The sequence below is a fragment of the Schistocerca piceifrons genome, chromosome 5 (assembly GCF_021461385.2).
Source record: "Schistocerca piceifrons isolate TAMUIC-IGC-003096 chromosome 5, iqSchPice1.1, whole genome shotgun sequence".
Lineage (NCBI taxonomy): Eukaryota > Metazoa > Arthropoda > Insecta > Orthoptera > Acrididae > Schistocerca > Schistocerca piceifrons.
Genome location: NC_060142.1, coordinates 590,131,745 through 590,153,485, shown reverse-complemented (window position 1 = coordinate 590,153,485; position 21,741 = coordinate 590,131,745). Strand labels below are relative to the sequence as shown.

General features: G+C 41.2%; 1 protein-coding gene across 1 annotated transcript; it reads left to right on the top strand.

Annotated features, from left to right (window-relative positions):
* The first annotated feature begins 15,759 nt into the window (after positions 1-15,759).
* Positions 15,760-21,461, top strand: LOC124799153 (spermatogenesis-associated protein 17). Its single transcript, XM_047262690.1, has 3 exons — positions 15,760-15,793; positions 15,866-16,489; positions 21,388-21,461. The coding sequence occupies exons 1-3, from the start codon at positions 15,760-15,762 to the stop codon at positions 21,459-21,461; spliced, it is 732 nt and encodes a 243-aa protein (XP_047118646.1).
* Positions 21,462-21,741: the final 280 nt, after the last annotated feature.

Here is a 21,741-nt window from a genome sequence, read left to right as displayed (position 1 = left end):
CGACTGATGACCTCAGAAGTTAAGTCGCATAGTGCTCAGAGCCACTGAAGCTTTTGAGAGGACACATTCTGTTCCAAAAGAATCCTCTATATCCCCTGAGTAAACACGCTGCAGCTGTTTTGCAGCCTTATAGACTTCATCAGGGTCCATTTTCATCCAACTGGATAAGAAAGAGAACTTTTTAGAAAACTCTTTGTAGACACCAAGACGATCATTGAGCTCTGCGGATAGTCTGTTCAATACAATTAAATAATTGGTCTTCAGTATGTCACCTTCAGATTTGTAAACCACTGTTTCATTTTCTGACTCAGAGTCTGAGTCGTCAAAGAGATTTTTTCGTTTCTTCGCACGTTTTTCTCGAGTTTCATTGACTTGCAGAAGATGTTGCGTGGTCAGGATGGTCTCCAGTTTTCTCTCTGCCAACTTTTTGTACGCTTGAAAAGATTTAGTCATCTCATCTATGAAAGTCAGAAGTGAAGCATAAAGTTTCACTACTGCAGATATGTCAACTTCTCCTGACTGTAGTGCTGTACTCACTGCACTGAAACGTTCCAAAATACTCCCCCATATTGTTGCCATGAATGCAATATTTTTAGAGTCAAGTTGCTGCAATATCCTTGTTGCTTCTTATTTAATAACATCTGTCTCGGTTTTCCCTTCAGAAATGCATTTTAGAGGTTTATTGACTGCATCTCAACTAGCATTTAAGCTTTTGCAGGCATCTTCTCGAGCCGACCATCTTGCAATGCAGAGAGACTTTATTAAACTCAAGCTTCCATCTTCGAAAATTGTCTGTAGATTTTTGCAGCGTTGTGCAGATGTCGAAAAAATTGTAAATCGTTTGTAGCACGTCAAAAAATGTAGCCATTTTACAGCATGTGGCTACCCTTGATCCTTCCAGATTCAGGGAATGAGTGGAGCAGGGGATAAAAATTGGCAAATCATTGAATGGCTTGATTTGGGCTTGTAGGCTAAAGTAGATCCCTGCCACATTTGCAGCATTTTCATAGTTTTGGTCACTCCATGGGAGTTGAGGAACATAAATACAACATCTTCCAGTTCTTTCCCGATATGTCCAGCATTTCTCATAAATTCCACAAACGGCTCTTGTGGTTGACCATCTTTATTTACATATCGTACAATGAAACTTAACTCATCACAATGTGAAACATCAGGTGTAGAATCCACAATAATGGAGAAATACTTTGCATCAACTATCTCCTGTATGATTTTTCTGTGACAGTCTTCCCCATAATATTGATAATTTCTTCGTAAGTGCTAAATGATAAATACGAGGTGTTTCATTTACCCTGGTTTCCATATTTAGCTATATGACCTGCTAAGAATGGATCAAATTCGGCTGTCAGCTCTAAACACATCATCAAATTGTCATTCCTTAAGGAACCAAGCTGATCTTGCTGTGGAATTCTTCGTACGTTTGTTATCAATTTAAGATTGACGATCGTGAACCTTTCACCACAATTGCTACTGCACTGTGAATTATCTGTAGGTGTCAAGTTCGCAAGAGAGGAAGAATTTGCAGGTTGATAATCTAGTCCTTTGCTAACGAAAAACGTTTGTAACTTTGGCGTTTGATGTAATACTTCCTTTTCCCCCTTCCTCTTTCATTCAACTAATTTTCTGCAGCCTGCCCCACTGAGACGTTTCCTACCATCCATATTCACGATTACGTAATGTCAAAACTTCACCAGATTAATGAAACGGGGGGAAAATACACAAAAACAATAACAAAAGCACCAAACTGAAACTAAGCCACATCAACGCTACATATGATGCGCTTGTGCCTTGCCACGCAGAAACCATGCATAGGCAGTGCTGTCAATTGCGTGATGTTGAGATCACACCCGTCTACCTATGATTTCCCCTCCAGATTCATTCGAGTTAAGGTAGCATAGGCAGTGCTGTCAATTGCGTGATGTTGAGATCACACCCGTCTACCTATGATTTCCCCTCCAGATTCATTCGAGTTAAGGTATCACAAACAATCGAAACTGTTGCGCTCGTTTCGATTCCTTTGCAAACTCGAACGCTTTTTGCGTGTTTCGTAGTTTGGCCACCCATAGCGCTAATTGACGCCTTTGCTTGCTTCAGAAAATTATGCTATGTGCATGCGCCATGATCTCTTTGGGACACGGTTTTAAATGCTTTGGAACCACCAGAAGAACATCGTATCGTCAGTAGGAGACAGTTTCGGCCATCCATTAGCCACAAATAAAATAGCAAATGATCCGTTAGAAACCACAGCAACTGGGGAAAAGGTGCAATCGAACGCATTAGAGCAGTCTAAACGGTTTCGAACTAACTCGAAAGAACCTAATAATAATTCCCGCAACCATTGCAATGTGTTTTTTTTTCTGCACGCATAAATTTGTATGCTGAAAATTTTGCTGCCTGTAAGATTTTGCAGCCCCTAAGAATTTGCCGCCCGGGGCCATGTGGCCCATGCACAAATACGGGACTGGGTGCAGACACTGCCCATTGGGATGGTCTCTTGCACACTTCGTATAGGTGACAGGAAACGAACAGTGGTAAGCTACATGCCCTGCTTCCTGGCAGTGGAAGTACTGAAACAGACCTCACATTTGCTTCATTTGTTTATTTGATTTAAAAAATCGACTGAACGAAAAAGCAATAGACTGGACCTTCGGTTGTTAAAACCAGTTGGTTGTCCCAATCACTATGGCGCATCTTGACGTGTGGGCACTGCCCACTGGGATGGTCACTCACACATTTTGCACAAGCACTGGGAAGCAAACAGTGGCAAGCTACATGGCCTTCCTCCTGGCAGTGGAAGTACTGTGGCAGACCTCACTTTTGTTTCAGCTTTCCCACTGTGACAGTGGTGGCAGACACCACCATCACTTGAAAGACTTCTCAGTTCTCTGGATTATCTGGGAGGACAACTAAGACAAACAGTGAATCTTGCTGGATCCTGGGAGATTTGACACCCGTCACAGTACGCACGCCAAATCCGACGTTTTCCTGTTCTTCACGTGGGTGATCTACATTCATGCTACAGGGGAAGCCATGAAAGACCGCTTTCCATAAGAAGTGTCAGCATGGGTTGTGCCGTGGTTGGCAAGCCGCTCGAGGTTGGCACTACTTCCTCCTGCGAGCCATGGTACATCACTAGCGAGCGAGGTGTTTATCTAGCGAGCGCGAAGCACGATATGGAGGGTGACAGTTACGGACCAGAGTCGGCGGGCATGTTGTGGCTATCACGTCGGCGTGTGATTCGCGTCAGATAGACACGTGACTTTGGAACCCTGGCTAGCTTGTTGTATGCTAAGGCCACCACGATATCAACAGGTTTCCTAGCAGATGATTGTTCAGTGGATATACAGTGAAAATGCCTGTACTCCGGTGGTGCACTGTAGTAATACTGTTTTGCAGCTTGTGAAATAAGTGTAAAGTAGAAGCTTATGTGAAGATTGTACTCTGAAGGGTTGCAAAACTGTGTTTCCCGGAAGCGTAAAACTCCGATAAACTAGATGCATTGGACTTTCCATGATGTGTTGAAGTTTAATCTGTTTCAGCTCACGTATTTTACTGTGGTTTGTGCTTGTATCAAAAGATCATGCCATTTTGGAACCAATGTAATGTGATGTGGCGACATTTAGCTAAACAGACCAATCTACCATTGACGAAATTCAAGAAGGCAATTACTAAAGGCACTTTCTTGATAAACTTCATCTAATCCTTCTTGAACTTCTGCATTGCTAAAGTGTGTCTATTTTAACAGTGTTTACGTTAATATATATTTGGACATCGATAACCTTCAGGAGTTGAAATTAGTGACCTGTTACAAACTTGGCTCTCAGGCAAGAGCTAACTGCAGTAGTTGATTGCTAAGATATCCATTTTTCTGCATTCTATCTCTGAAGGTAAATTTAAGGGGTTGTCTTCTTCTTCTTCTTCTTCTACATGATCAGACCCAGTGGACCACACGCTGCTACAAGTTTCCTCCTCCATTGTATTCTGTCCATTGCTGCTATCCGCCCTCCGTCCACACATATTGATGTCTGGTTTAAATCTTCATGGAGGCCATCCCTCCAACACTTCTTAGGTCTCCCTGGGGGGTCTCTTTCCTGTAGCTGTGAAATCTAGGAGTTTCCAAGGCCATCTATGATCTTCCATGGCTGGCCCACTGCATTCGTTTGGCTTTGACGGTTCCTGCTACCTTGGGCTGCTGGTATAGTTCCTCAAACTCTTGATTGTGTCTGATCGTCCATTCCCCAGTGTCTGCATCCAGAATCGGACTGAAGGTCTTCTGAAGCACTTTTCTCTGAAAAACGAGGAGCTTATGGAAGTCCTGTTTCCGGATACTCCATGTCTCACAGCCAAATAGAACAACAGGCTGGATCAGGGTTTTGTATAGTGGAATCTTGAACTGCCTGGAGAGATATTTGGAACGAAGCAGTTGTGCTAGGCCTTGGTAAGATCGGTTTCCTGCTCGTATTATGGCATTTATCTCTGCTTTACATGACGAGTTCTCAGTCAAAAGCGCCCCTAGGTATCTAAATTCATGCATTCTCTTGTACGACTGGTCTCCCACGTGCAGTGATTGTAGATGACCAGCAGTCTGACTTTGACCACGCATCATAACGAGGTACTCTGTCTTGGCTTCATTGATGTTTAGCCCAAATTTGGTGGCAGCCTCCTTGAATGCTCTGGTCATTTGCTCCAACTCCTCTTCAGGCCTAGGGAGCAAACAGATGTCGTCTGCACAGGCTAAGTATGTCAATCTCTTTCCTTCGATTTCAATCCCTTCGTTCTCTTGGAAGGTCTTGTGTACGATCTTCTCGAGGGCGAAGTTGAAATTAAGGAAATTTAATGGGTTGTGCTAAAGTACACCTCAGCTTGGAATTAAAAAATGTATTTTGCTTCATGTAAGGGATCATTTTCATCTGAAATGTATGTGCTCAGGTGGAGAACTGAGTGGAGTGTCATTATGAGCTGGGTGCTTGAGTACATAGTGTTCTCATGAACGTGATTTGTAATCATACTGAACATTGTGTGCTCGTGTAAACCTGTCTATTCTAGAAATTTGCTTAGGCATGTGACACCATAGCACATGCGGAATCATAGAGAATTGTGACGGCCATCTTTTACGGGTTTCAAACTGTGAAAGTTGACTATGTATCCAAAGTTCACATCCAGTTATGATTCTGGAATAATTGTATCAGTGTGCCTTTTATTGGTTAAGTTTGAAAATTTTATATTTATCTGTTTACAAAAAATATGTCATGTTTAAACTTGCACCCAAGCTCAATCAATCTTTGCGCCCTTGCCAGCATCCTGCCACAGGGTGTAGAACGGCAGGTGCCGCGCCGCCACCAAACTCGTAGACCTCTGAAAATCTTCCATGAAAGAAAGAGATTCTCTGATCAGGTCAGCTCCCACAGACTTCACTGTGATCACTGTAATCGTCCACTGCCCGAGGCGCTGCAAGAACCCTTTGTAGTCGTCCTTCAGCTGAAGAACGACTGGCGGTGGCTTTGGTTTGGACGATTAGCACTGGGCACTTCTCAGGACCTGTCTCCTTCTTGGGCAGCAGTTGTGGTGTCCGGATGTCCAGTCTGTGTCTGGACACCCATCTCGACGTCCAACAGCGCCTGGAAGAGGCTATCGGTTGCTGCTGGCGGGGCATTGGGCATCTCTGCCCTTGCAAAAAGTTACTGGCATCATAGTACCAAAGTGTTGGCTCTTAACTTTTCTAAGCACTCGTAATTTGCTTCCGTTCTTGCTTCTAATTTTTCCTCCTTGTTGTTGTTGTGGCCTTCAGTCCAGGGAGTGGTTTGATGCAGCTCTCCATGCTACTCTATCCTGTGCAAGCCTCTTCATCTTCCAGTACCTACTACAACCTACATCCTTCTGAATCTCCTTAGTGTATTCATCTCTTGGTCTCCCTCTACGATTTTTACCCTCCACGCTGCCCTCCAATGCTAAATTGGTGATCCCTTGATGCCTCAGAACATGTCCTACCAACCGATCCCTTCTTCTTGTCAAGTTGTGCCACAAACTACACTTCTTCCCAATTCTATTCAATACCTCCTCATTAGTTATGTGATCTACCGATCTAATCTTCAGCATTCTTCGGTAGCACCACATTTCGAAAGCTTCTATTCCCTTCTTGTCCAAGCTATTTATCATCCACGTTTTACTTCCATACATCGCTACATACCATACAACTACTTTCAGAAACGACCCACTGACACTTAAGTCTATACTCAATGTTAACAAATTTCTCTTCTTCAGAAACGCTTTCCTCGCCATTGCAGTCTGCATTTTATATCCTCTATACTTCGACCATCATCAGTTATTTTGCTCCCCAAATAGCAAAACTCCTTTACTACTTAAAGTGTCTCATTTCCTAATCTAATTCCCACAGTTTCACCCGACTTAATTCGACTACATTCCATTATCCTCGTTTTGCTTTTGTTGATGTTCATCTTATATCCTCCTTTCAAGACACTGTCCATTCCGTTCAACGTTCCAGGTCCTTTGCTGTCTGTGACAAAATTACAATATCATCGGCGAACCTCACAGTTTTTATTTCTTCTCCATGGATTTTAATTCCTACTCCGAAATTTTCTTGTGTTTCCTTTACTGCTTGCTCAATATACAGATTGAATAACATCGGGGATGGGCTACAACCCTGTCTCACTTCGTTCCCAACCACTGCTTCCCTTTCATGCACCTCCACTCTTATAACTAACATCTGGTTTCTGTACAAATTGTAAATAGCCTGTCGCTCCCTGTATTTTACCCCTGCCACCTACAAAATTTGAAAGAGAGTATTCCAGTCAACATTGTCAAAAGCTTTCTCTAAGTCTACAAATGCTAGAAACGTAGGTTTGCGTTTCCTTAATCTGTCTTCTAAGATAAGTCGTAGGGTCAGTATTGCCTCACGTGTTCCAGCATTTCTACAGACTCCAAACTGATCTTCCCCGAGGTCGGCTTCTACTAGTTTTTCCATTCGTCTGTAAAGAATTCGTTTTAGTATTTTGCAGCCGTGGCTTATGAAACTGATAATTCAGTAATTTTCACACCTTTCAACACCAGCTTTCTTTGGGATTGGAGTTACTACATTCTTCTTGAAGTCTGAGGGTATTTCACCTGTCTCATACATCTTGCTCACCACATGGTAGACTTTTGTCAGGGCTGGCTCTCCCAAGACTATCAGTAGTTCTAATGAAATGCTGTCTACACCCGGGGCCTTGTTTCGACTCAGGTCTTTCAGTGCTCTGTCAAACTCTTCACGCAGTATCATATCTCCCATTTCATCTTCATCTACATCCTCTTTCATTTCCATAATATTGTCCTCAAGAAAATCGCCCTTTTATAGACCTTCTATATACTCGTTCCACCTTTCTGCTTTCCCTTCTTTGCTTAGAACTGGGTTTCCATCTGAGCTCTTGACATTCATACAAGTGGTTCTCTTTTCTCCAAAGGTCTCTTTAATTTTCCTGTAGGCAGTATCTATCTTATCCATAGTGATATATACCTCAACATCCTTATATTTGTCCTCTAGCTATCCCTGCTTAGCCATTTTGCACTTCCTGTCGATCTCATTTTAGAGACGTTTGTATTCCTTTTTCCTTTTTGTCTGCTTCATTTACTGCATTTTTATATTTTCTCCTTTCATCAATTAAATTCAATATTTATTCTGTTACCCAAGGAGTTCTACCAGCCCTCGTCTTTTTACCTACTTGATCCTCTGCTGCCTTCACTATTTCATCTCTCAAAGCTACCCATTCTTCTTCTAGTGTATTTCTTTCCCTCATTCTTGTCAGTTGTTCCATTATGCTCTCCCTGAAACTCTGTACAACCTCTGGTTTAGTCAGTTTATCCAGGTCCCATCTCCTTAAATTCCCCCCTTTTTGCAGTTTCTTCAGTTTCAATCTACAGTTCATAACCAATAGATTGTGGTCAGAGTCCACATATGCCCCTGGAAATGTCTTACAATTTAAAACCTGATTCCTAAATCTCTGTCTTACCATTAGCATAATCTATCTGATACCTTCTAGTATCTCCACGCTTCTTCCATGCATACAACCTTCTTTCATGATTCTTGAACCAAGTGTTAGCTATGATTAAGTTATGCTCTGTGCAAAATTCTACCAGGTGGCTTCCTCTTTCATTCCTTAGCCCCATTCCATATTCACCTACTTTTTTTTCTTTCTCTTCCTTTTCCTACTATCGAATTCCAGTCACCCATGACTATTAAATTTTCGTCTCCCTGCACTATCTGAATAATTTCTTTTATCTCATCATACATTTCATCAATCTCTTCGCCATCTGCGGAGCTAGTTGGCATATAAACTTGTACTACTGTGTTAGGCGCGGGCTTCGTATCTATCTTGGCCACAATAATGCGTTCACTATGCTGTTTGTATTAGCTTAACCGCATTCTTATTTTTTATTCATTATTAATCCTACTCCTTCATTACCCCTATTTGATTTTGTATTTATAACCCTGTATTCACCTGACCAGAAGTCTTGTTCTCCTGCCACCGAACTTCACTAATTGCCACTATATCTAACTTTAACCTATCCATTTCCCTTTTTAAATTTTCTAACCTACCTGCCCGATTAAGGGATCTGACATTCCACGCTCCGATCCGTAGAACGCCAGTTTTGGTTCAAAAATGGTTCAAATGGCTCTGAGCACTATGGGACTTAACATCTGTGAACATCAGTCTCCTAGAACTCAGAACTACTTAAACCTAACTAACCTAAGGACATCACACAGATCCACGCCCGAGGCAGCATTCGAATCTGGGACCGTGGCGGTCACGCGGTTGCAGACTGCAGCGGCTAGAACCGCACGGCCACACCGGCCGGCAACGCCAGTTTTCTTTCTCCTGATAACGACGACTTCCTGAGTAGTCCCCGCCCGGAGATCCAAATAGGGGACTATTTTTCCTTATTGAATTTAATTTCTTCACTAACTGAAGCCCTTCCGCTTCTACTTACATTTCCCTACATTTCGACAATAAGTGATCATATTGCTGTCGGGGAATACTATATTCATTTCATTTAACACACTGTAAGGCTGGTAAATCCCTATGTACTTCCAATAACTCCCAAATGAACGTCCGTTCCGCTGATTTAGAACCCATTTCCACTTCACGAAACAACAAACGCTAGCTCCTCCAGCGATCCCATTCGGCTCCCCGCATACAATGGCGTGGTCTGCCTACATGGAAGTTAAGTGCACACAAAGTGACATTAGAATTTATGCAAATCTTGAACGACAGAATATGAATCTGTTGGCATTAACGTACGCAAGAAGTTGGAGAAGATGGACAGCACTCAAATTGTTTACGACGATTGTCGAGTCAGTGATCCACCTCTTCTTGGATGAGCGTTAGGCGCTCAAAGGCTGCGCCACGGTCCACGAACGGTTGCGTTGTTCATTGGCTAGCACCCTTGCCGCCTCTCGACACTTCCAGCTCCTTTCTGATAGCTGCGGATAGAGTTGCGGCGCATCGGGGAGCACCTCTGTATGGCACGCATCTGTCGCCTCCTTGTGGACGGTCCGCCACACCATTCGCTACATCGTGCCCGCCAGCACACTTCATCTCAGCTCAGAAAGACGGGACGGAACTGCGCGCCACAAAAATGTGACTACTGACTTTGGTGTGCCGTGTAGCCAGGCGTATACACTGGTCTCGGCAGAGAGCCTCGCTAAAGCGCGTTTTACTCGAGTGAATTTCTGGTGAAAATAGACTACTCGAAGTGTGTGTGCACCTTTCGTGTCTGCGTGTAAATCAGCAGTCAATCACGTGGTGAGTGTGTCTATGACGTCAATCAATCGTAGATGTAACGTAAATGTACAGACTAACAAATGATTACAGTTTCAGAAAAAAATGGATGATTTATTGACGAGAAAGAGCTTCACAACCTGAGCAAGTCAGTAACACGTTGTTCATCCTCTGGCTCTTATAAAAGGAGTTACTCAGCTTTCATCCACATCTACATCCACATGGATACTCTGCAAATGACATTCAAGTGCCTGGCAGAGGGTTCATCGAACCACCTTCACAATTCTCTATTACTCCAATCTCGTATAGCGCAAGGAAAGACTGAACACTTATACCTTTCCGTACGAGCTCTGATTTCCCTTATTTTATCGTGGTGATCGTTCCTCCTTATGTAGGTCGGTGTCAACAAAATATTTTCGCATTCGGAGGAGACAAATTGGTGATTGGAATTTCGTGAGAGGATTCCGTCGCAACGAGAAACGCCTTTCTTTTAATGTTTTCCAGCCTAAATCCTGTATCAGCGATGTACTCCGTCAGTCCTATCTGGTAAGGATCCCACATCGCGCGGCAGTATTCTAAAAGAGGACGGACAAGCGTAGTATGTCTGTTACATTTTCTAAGTGTCCTGCCAATAAAACGCAGTCTTTGGTTAGCCTTCCCCACAACATTTCCTACGTGTTCCTTCCAATTTAAGTTGTTCGTAATTATAATACCTAGACATTTAGTTGAATTTACGGCTTTTAGATTAGACAGATTTATCGTGTAACCGAAGTTCAACGAGTTCCTTTTAGCACTCATGTGGATGACCTCACTCTTTTCGTTATTTAGGGTCAACTGCCACTTTTCTCACCATTCAGGTATCTTTTGTAAATCGTTCTACAGTTTGTTTTGATCTTCTGATGACTTTAGTAGTCGATAAACGACAGCGTCATCTACAAACAACCGAAGACGGCTGCTCAGATTGTCTCCAAAATCGTTTACATAGATAAGGAACAGCAGAGGGCCTATAACACTACCTTGGGGAACGCCAGAAATCACTTCTGTTTTGACTTTCCGTCAATTACTACGAACTGTGACCTCTCTGACAGGAAATCACAAATCCGGTCACATAACTGAGACGATATGCCATAACCACGCAATTTTACTACGAGCCGCTTGTGTGGTACAGTGTCAAAAGCCTTCCGGAAATCTAGGAATACAGAATCGATCTGAAATCCCTTGTCAATAGCACTCAGCACTTCATGTGAATAAAGAGCTAGTTGTGTTGTTTTTCACAGGAACAATGTTTCCTAAACCCATGTTGACTGTGTGTCAATAGACCGTTTCCTTAGAGGTAATTCATAATGTTCGAACACAATATATGTTCTAAAATCCTGCTGCATATCAATGTTAACAATATGGACCTGTAATTTAGTGTATTACTCCTATTACCTTTCTAGAATATTGCTGTGATCTGTGCAACTTTCCAGTCTTTGGGTACGGATCTTTCGTCGAGCGAACGGTTGTATATGATTGTTAAGTATGGAGCTAATGCATCAGCATACTCAGAAAGGAACCTAATTGGTATACAGTCTGGACCAGAAGACTTGCTTTTATTAAGTGATATCAGTTGCTTCACTATTCCGAGGATATTTACTTCTACGTTACTCATGTTGGTAGCTGTTGTCGATTCGAATTCTGGAATATTTACTTCGTCTTCTTTTGTGAAGGCATTTCGGAAGGCTGTGTTTAGTAACTCTGCTTTGGCAGCACTGTCTTCGGTAGTATCTCCGTTGTTATCGCGCAGAGAAGGCATTGATTGTTTCTTGCCGCTAACATACTTCACATACGACCAGAATCTCTTTGGATTTTCTGCCAGGTTTCGAGACAAAGTTTCGTTGTGGGAACTGTTATAGGCGTCTCGCATTGAACTCCGCGCTAAGTTTCGAGCTTATGTAAAGGATCGTCAATCTTGGGGATTTTTCGTCTGTTTAAATTTGGCATGTTTGTTTCGTTGTTTCTGCAACAGTGTTCTAACCCGTTTTGTGTACCAAGGAGGATCGGTTTCGTCGTTTGTTACTTTATTTGGTATAAACCTCTCAATTGCCGCCGATACTATTTCTTTGAATTTAAGCCACATCTGGTCTACACTTATATTATTAATTTGGAATGAGAGGAGATTATCTCTCAGGAAGGCGTCAAGCGAATTTTTATCTGCTTTTTTGAATAGGTATATTTTTCGCTTATTTTTAGAGGATTTGGGGATTACAATATTCAATCTCGCTACGACAACCCTGTGTTCACTAATCCCTATATCGGTTTTGATGCTGGTTATTAACTCAGGATTATTTGTTGCTAAGGGGTCAAGTGTGTTTTCACAACCTTTCACTATTCGCGTGGGTTCATGAACTAGCTGCTCGAAATAATTTTCAGAGAATGCGTCAATAACGCGTTGTTCATCCTCTGGCTCTTATACAAGGAGTTACTCAGGTTTGGACTGATTGATAAGACTTGTTGAATGTCCTCCTGAGGGACATCGTGCCAAATCGGTCAACTGGCACGTTAGATCCTCAAAATCCCGAGGTGGTCGGAAGGTCCTGTCCATAGTGCTCCAGACTTTATCAGTTGGGACAGATCCGGTGACCGAGCTGGCCAAGGTGTGATTTGGGAAGCACGAAGACGAGCAGTGGAAACTTTCGCCGTGTGCGGGCTGGTGTTACCTTGCTGAAATGTATGCCCCGGAGAGATTGCCATGGAGTACAACAAAACTGAGTGTAGAATATCGTACATGTGCCGCTGTGCTGTAAGGGTGACGCGGATGAGAACCAAATGGGCCTGCTGTGAAAAGAAGTGGCACCCCAGACACACTCCTGGTTGTCGGGCAGCACGGTGTGCAACAGTCAGGTTGGTATCCCACCGGTATCTGGGGCGTCTCCAGTCACTCTTCACTGTTCACCAGGGCTCAGTTCCAAGTAGCACTCATCACTGAAGTCAATGAGATTCCAGGCCGAAGACGTCTCTGGAGACCCCACAGACAGCGGTGGGATACCAACCTGACTGTCGCCTACAGTATGGCCCGACGACCAGGAGTGATGGACTGGGGTGCCATTTCTCTTCATAGCAGGATCCCCTTCGTTCTCATCCGCAGCACGCTTACTGCAAAGCGGTACGTCTAAGATATTCTGCATCCCATTTTGTTGCCCTTCATAGCAAGCCATCTTGGGCTTACGTTTCAAGAAGGTAATGGCCGTCCACACATGGCATGAGCTTCTACTGCTTGTCTTTGTGCTTGCCAAACCTACCATGGCCAGCATGGTCACTGAAACTATCTCCGACTGAGAACGTTTGGAGCTTAATGGGCAGGGTGCTGCAACCATCTTGGAAATTTGACGGTCTAACGCGCCATCTGGACAGAATTGGCACAATATCCCTCACTCTGTAAATCAGTGCCAAGACGAGTAAATGCTTGCATAAGGGCCAGAGATGAAACAACATGTTATTGACTTGCCAAGTTTGTGACGCCCTTTCTCTTCAATAAATCATCCAATTTTTATGAAGTTATACTCATTTGTTGGTTCGTAGATTGTTTTCAGAGCGTATATTACTTACCAGCAAGCAGTACGAATCAAAATTCCGGCTCCATGTGCAGTCTGAAACTGCTGGAGTGCTACAATGATCTCTGCACAGCCAGTTAACAACAATTAAAAAACCACAGGCGCAGAACAGTCAAGAATCACTTGTTCCGTTTTTCGATTAAGGTACTTTTGCATCTCTAAGAAATTATTTGCAGTTTACATTCACTGTTAAAACTTTCGTCTCTCTAAAGCGAAAATTGTCGGTCTGTGAAAACCGTTTACTGTTTTGAAAATAAAGTGCTAGTTTTTATTAACTGTGCATTATTTACTTGCAGATATCTGTTTTTTAATTACTTGAATAAAAGTGTCTATTTACCTTTAAAAATTCTTCATTTAGTTATGTGTAAAGTAATCGACAAGTTTGTCGTGTTATATAATAAAACGACGTTGCAGAAATTGAAGTAGAGAACTTAACGTCTTGAATTACCATCCAGTTGCAGGCAACGGAACGTGGCTGCCAAGCGTTCACGTGGAGGTGAGCATGTAGTCAAACGATATCTTGTTTCGGTGTCATCGGCGTAATTAAGCTAAAATTCTTCGAATGTGCCATTGTCCATCCATAAATCATTATTACAATCAGCAAGAGCATTTTCACGGAGGTGGTGACGTAATAGAGGCCTATATCCATAACGATATCTAATCTCTCGTCGCCTTTTAAGCCATACCGCTATTCGTCTCTCTTTATGCTTTTATAAGCTCAAATAAACATATGCGGCACAAGCAGCAGCACGATCTTTAACTTTCTTTAGGACATGATATTCAAAACTACACACCTGCAAGCGTGGCACACGACTGTCAACGTCTATATTAGCTTGGCACGTGAAGAAAAAAGAAAACGGCACATTCCACGCGAAGATAGGCGTTACTATGGCGGACACTACAGTCACACTTCGACACGCAGCCCTGGAAGTCTCCCCCCCCCCCCCATACCACGCCCACCGCTTGATTACTCCAAGCGCGTGCTTTTAGAATTGATTCAAATGACTCAGAGCCCTATGCGACTTAACATCTGAGGTCATCAGTCCCCTAGAACTTAGAATTGCTTAAACCTAACAACCTAAGGACGTCACACACATCCATGCCCGAGGGTAGCGGTCGCGCGGTTCCAGACTGAAGCGCCTAGAACCACTCGGACACAGCGGCCGGCTTTAGAATTGGCAGTTCGCAGAGCGCGTGTATACGAAACTATTTGGTACGTTGCTTGCATAGTAGCGGTTCAGTCGTAATCAATATTTCAATCTCTACAAGCTTATTAGTGATCGACTGTACAATGTTCGTACACATAATACTTTATTCTACTTTCCTGGCGATTATTACTCATTATTATCTTAAGTGGAATCATTGTCACATTCCATTGCCGCTTATCTGTAAAAATAATCAGAGCTAGAATCCGATGTTTTCTTAATTCTTGTGGATCTTCAAATCTTCGCTAATGTAGGCCCAGATCTTTCTTTCGATGTTTCAAAAATGGCTCCAAGCACTATGGGACTTAACATCTGATGTCATCGGTCCCCTAGACTTAGAACTACTTAAACCCAACTAACCTACGGACATCACACACATCCATACCCGAGGCAGGATTCGAACCTTCGACCGTAGCAGCAGCGCGGTTCCGGACTGAAGCGCCTAGAACCGCTCCGCCACAGCGGCCGGCCTTACGATGTTTCTCCCAATTTGTGTGCAGGTTATAAGTGTAGATCTTGGTTGCTGGAAGCTGCCTCTTTGGTTCATCTCTTGCTGCTGGTGTTCACCCGACTCGTAGTCTCTCGTACATGTTTTCTTTAGTTGCAATGGCTAAATGAAATGAGCCTTGCCATTTTTATTTTCCACCTATAACTCAACATGCTTGAAGGACTTGAACGTGACTGGTTCTAACGTATCGTCCGGTAAGATGGCCCTGCTGCTAGCTATTTTTTTTATTCATCTCATAGTTCCGAAGAGAAATAAATTTACTTCAATTTTTGCTTACCTATAATAGCTTTCCTGGTTGTTTTATTTTGGCCCTTCATGAATATCTTTATATGATGCTATGTTTCATTACGTAAATTACAGTACTGCATACAGGGCAGTCTCAAAGATTATTTAATGTTTTATTCGTTGTAGAAGTCTTTGCAAACAACGTCAAATACAATATCTTTGAAATTTTTATTGTGATGTGTTGGAACACCACGTACATGGTGTGAGTGTATAGTCATACTGAAGTTGGCGTTCGCTACAGGCATCGTGATTAGAAGCACATTAAATTCTGAGATTTCATATACCTTGCACAAATTTTCTTCCTATTCGTAGTACGAATCGCAGTACATCGTTGCTTGAACATAATTTCAGCTACCGCAGTTTAGTACCGGTGCACTATGGCATCTGTTTTCCCTTACATTCAAGACGCAAGTACAATATATAAAGAGATCCAGAAGAGAGAAGATGAAGCTGAAGAAAACAGAAGAGCTGAATATGTTTCAGCTTTAACTATTCAAAAAACAGTGCGCGGGTTCCTAGAAAGACAGCATATTCGTCGGTTAAATGCTGCTGCAGTAACTATTCAGAGACACTGGCGCGGGTATGTTGGCAGAAAATTGTATATGCATCTCCTCCAGAAAGCGGTAAACGATATGTACTGGCAGCATTACTGTACATCGGCAACACAAATACAGAAAATATGGCGAGGTTATGTTGTTCGAACACGAATCTTCAATTATTACGAGTTCAAAGCAAGAGTTAAAGAGGCGGTAGAAAAGGACGCAGAATTACTCGACAAGATGCAACAGAATAACGACAGATTCGAAACAGCGGTAATGGATGTGCTTGAGAATGAAGCTAAGCAGTGGGTGCTGTTTATTTTGTTTAAACTACATCATTTGGTGAGAACTACCAACCAACGCGGTATATATAGTAAAAATACAGGCACAGAACTATCGGCCATTGAGAAACAACTTAAAAGTCTTTCTTATACAAAATATGTGAAACTTTTACGTGCTCAGAGGAAACAAGCCAGTAAGATGATTTCATCTTCACTCGCCCTGAAGTATGGGATTGATTATGGCAAAGAAATTGAAAAGCTGCATAATACCAGCGTGATTCGTCAGGGTAAATACGAAGACCCCTCAAACAGAATTAAGTGTGTTCAACCTAAAGTTAACCGATTTTCTTTTCCACGCGTCAGATACAATGACAATCATCTAATTATGAAGCAAGCCCAATACCAACCTGTGAAGTTCAATCTCAGGGAAACTGATCCTGCCAAGAATGTGTGTGACAACGATTTCGTCAATATTTTACGTCCAATAGAATTATTTGATAAAATTAAGGTGTACGATAAAGATTCCTTTTGCCCCTTAACATGTGCTCTGGAAATTTTCTTAAAGAGATGTAATAATTCTTCTCCATGAACGATACAAAACTGGAAACATTAAGTCAGTTATGTGCTTTATTGTAGAATTAAGGCTAATGTATTGTCACAGTAGCACTACTGAATGGTGCAATTACGAGCATAAGTTTTTGGGAAGCCTGTATTTCTACCGAAACCTCTTGTCGTTCTACTTTGCGTCTGTGTCACCGAAGAGACACAGTTTCCTAGTTCATTATGAAATGAGTAAAGGATACCCTGGTGTGATGGTCATTTTGCCATGATTACTGTCGTTTTTTGTACCAGATCGTTAATGATTTACAGTTCAACAGAAACCTCTCATGTGAAAAAAGAAATTAAAAAATATGTATAAGAGGAAAATTACATGGCTATCATTACTGTACATCACTCATCATATGAAAAAATGACATTTAATACTCAGCTATCAATATTTTGCTATTCATACCTACTTGCTTTCTAACAAGCCTTTGTTATTACTAGTCAGATAAAATTGTGCATCGCAAATGCTGGAAAAAATAAATTAAGGATATTTCACTATAAACGCAAAGATGTAAATCCAAAATAATTTGGGTCAACAGGAATATTAGATACTAGTCATCGGTTTTGACCAGTGAAGTAATGTTAATGACAGCTGTGATGCGACATTTTGGTGCGTATTGTTACAGTTCGGTTGATAGCAAAGCCAACGAATATGGAAGCAAAACACCTCGTTGTGCCGACAAACTGATATGTAACTTAGCCCGTTTGAAAAAAATTGCCACCGATATCACTTTATAGTCGCCATGTTGTTTACGATATATGTTCCATGTTCCATACGCCACTGATCAAATCCGACGACAAGTAATATCAGTGCTGTGATGGGACATTTTGGTGCATATTGTCACAGTTCGGTTGACAGCGAAGCCAACGAATATGAAAGCAAAACACCTCGTTGTGATGACACACTGATGAAAAAAATTGCCACGTTGTTTACGACACATGTCCCATGATTCATACGTCACTGGTCAAATCTGACAAGTAACGTTGTAATTCTGCACGTGAGACATTGGCAAAAAGACCTTAGTCAGAATAATGACTAGAAATGGTGTGGCTAGACTCTGTGGTAGACCCCCGAACGTAAAAATGCTTGCTGTTTTTTTTATAGACCCATGAGCAAACTATTATGCGAAATAAATTATGTCCTGACAGTAGTTATGTCAGTTGTACATTCACTAATGTCACAAATACCGGTGATTAATAAATTTATACTCTTAATGAAGTCAGTGAAAAGAAATTCTGAATCACCACTTCGCTATACAGCTGACGGAAAGTAATAAATAAATTCAGTATATTTTCAAAGAAGCCATACCCTTTTTACGTTTACAGTGACAACTCATTGTGGCAACGGCGAATCACGTATTTTTTAAATTTTATTTTTACTTCAATTACTATTGGAACAAATTGGGAACCAGTCTAGTACAAAATCACGTTCATTTGGTCTCTTGTGAACATCCATGACGTCAAACAGAAATCATCAATAATTTTCTCGAAACTCACAAGCAGATTATTACTATGAACAACGTATTGTGAAAATCACAATTTAGGTTTCTAAAATGTACTTCATTCATTAAACAATAAATTAGAGGCTACTAAGTTTATTCATGATCTCTCAGATGTATTTGTTTGCGTAAATCACAATATCCTTTTACGTAAATTAGAATACTATGAAGTCCTAGCAGGTTCATCTATGTCCACATTCTGCAAACCTCTGAGAAGTGCATGACAGGGGGTACTTTCCGTTGTCTCACCTATTGCAGTTGCTAGCATTCCATTCGCGGATGAAGTGCTGAAAGAATGACTGCTTAAATACCTTTGAGCATGTTAGTGTAATCTTTTCTGTGCGTTCCCTACGAGAATGATTCATAGGGTCTGTACTAAATTCCTAGATTTTTCACTCTTCAGGCGATCGGAATTTTGTAAGTAAACTTTCATAGTATAATTGGTATCCATCTTAAAGCGTCTGTCAATCCAAGTTTTTCAGTATGTTGCGATGTTCTGCTATGAGTCAAAGAACCTGTGATTTCTTCGAATATGTTCAATACCATATATTCATCCTATTTGGTATGTGTCTAACACACTTGAACAAATTATAAGACGGGACCCGCATTGTAATATTGCTGACCTTGTTGAAAGGTTGCCTCAGAAGTCTTATTCTTCTTCCAAAGCCCAATGTTGATTGTTGGGAACTCTGAATATTTTTTAAATGACTTTACGCAATACCATCAAAGTAGCCTTCCATTTTATACTTGTTTACTTTTGCAGTCCAAGTCGATTGTGATCGGCTTTTACATATAAAACTTGATACTTGTGTTAAGAGGCAAGTAAGCCACATAGACTTTAATGAATTTAAACTAAAGCGGCTGCTAGACGGTCAATACTTTTGACACCATTTCGAGGATGCGCTATGGTATTGAGAACATCATCAACCTTGGAAATATACTGCGCTGCCTCGAAATACTGTGGCAACAGCGACACATGGATATTTACGGTCTGCGCGCGTCTGCCACCATGAAGGTGGATTCACTATATTTAACAATTCAGAAATAATCATAGAGAAACTGAACTGTCTCGTGTACTCAAAAACACTCGCTAGCACATAGGCTACATGTGTTGTAATGATTTTGAAAAAATATCGTTTAGATACCATTAATTATAAAATTATGAAAATTTGGTGGTTTGCTTTAATTCTCGCACTCAGTATTAACAGAAAACCTGTGAACTGTAACGGCACGAATTTAGAACCATCACGAAGGCATTTAAAACATTATACAGATTGTTTCCTTATATTGATCATGGATTTACGGATACGACATCCTCCGCATGCCGTCACTAGCCGAGATAAGAGATTTATTATTACCGCGAGATTCTAGTGATTCTCGATGCAAATCTTTTCACTTCATTATTTGCGATTGATAAGCATAAGGGAAATAATTTACAGGTCATAGAACGAGAGTAAGGTGTGGATGAAGCACTCCTCAGACAAGAAAATGGAAATTTTGCCATCTTGTATAGCAGAAACAGAATATATAGACTGTAGCATATGATCACTAGGACGGTCTGGGGACTGTTACGAAATCCCATGGTGCTACAAAAATATGAAACTGATTGTGAAACCCTGAATGTTCAAGCTATTAGCCGGCCGAAGTGGCCGTGCGGTTAAAGGCGCTGCAGTCTGGAACCGCAAGACCGCTACGGTCGCAGGTTCGAATCCTGCCTCGGGCATGGATGTTTGTGATGTCCTTAGGTTAGTTAGGTTTAACTAGTTCTAAGTTCTAGGGGACTAATGACCTCAGCAGTTGAGTCCCATAGTGCTCAGAGCCATTTGAACCATTTTGTTTCAAGCTATTAGACCAAAATTGTATTGTGCTCTGTTACTTCAAAAGTTGTGAACTAGGATATCCATCGTACACCCGTGACCATGTGTGACAGTGCATTCGTATCAAAAACTCGGGCCGCATTTAACCTTGTCTAGATGAGAGGTATCGTCTTTGGGAGTTACTTAAAACACTTTTGAACTCTGAAGCCATCCTGCACCACAACAATGAACGTACACATAATAAAATGTGTTTCAAACTTTGAAACATTCTGCCAATTGGGTTTGCCAATAGGTAATAAACATATCGATCAATATTTACTATTACTTACAGGAAAATGGTAGGTGGTTTCTTGAAACATTTCCGTTTCTTATGTTAAATCATAATGTAAAAACGTCAGGTGTAAGTAGCAACAATGTAGACAAGTTTTTAAAAAGCTATAAAAATAATTTTGCTGTGAAATTATTTTATTATATTATTAATTACTGTAGTAGAATGAAGGACTGAACACTTCTGTCACATGCGGTGGCAGCTATGGCGCTTTAAATTGCTTCACACTATTGATGACTACAGAAAGCCACAGCCACCAACATTTCTTTTTTTTTTTTTTAATCTGATCAACAAACCCCTTTGAAACTTCCTTCTTTGAGCCTTCATTGCACTTAAGGGACACTACAATAAAATCAAATCACATTTGCATTGTCAAATTCTGAAAAATTATATAATGTGACTTTTTTCCTCGGCGATATTTATTCTCAATTCTCGAGCATTACTGTACTGTAGTCAACGCAACAGTGATCATCTTCATCAATACTTTTGAGTGAAAATGAAACATTTGTAGTTGTTCCAAAGTACCCCACTAATGGGCACAGAATTATGTTTAAAGAAAGAAATTTAAACAACCCTGAGGAGGTAACAAAGAATTATCAATGTGATATCATCAGAAACAGGATAGTCTATGCATATGTTTTCATGAAATTGCCAGGAATTTCATATGTTGGCTCGTAGAAAAAATTTTTCAAAGAAAAATTTTCAGGTCTAAAATCGTCAGCAACATAAACGATATCTACAGATGGTAGCTTGATTCATTTATCTCAGTTTCTTGCTGAAGTTACTGTTCGTCGTATGTTGGTTCAGAATCATACACAAAACAGTTAGGTATATTACCCACACGACGATGGCAATATTAGAAACAAGATAACTGCATATCGTTTCAACTTCCCCCACTGTTTCAAGTAACCCTATTTTATGGAACTTATTTTTAGATCATATTGAAAAGAAGAAAAACCATTACTTACTATTTGATCCTATTACAAAATCTGAAGTAAATTCTGAATGATCTGCACACACACGTAACGTCATTGGTTATGTAAGTACATAGATGCAATATTCACAACAAATATGTAAAGCGCATTCCCCCAGTTTTCTTACAGATTGAGCCAAAGTCCAGACACTTAACAATAAGTACTATAAGCGGAAATGTACCAGGTCATGCATAAAATCATGCAACAGGACATTTCGGCGTTACCTCCGTTCTCACATCATTTCTTATAACAGGTGTGGAAACTGTCCGGACTTTTTGGGACAAAAACCGATAAAGATACGCCTAGTAACACTAA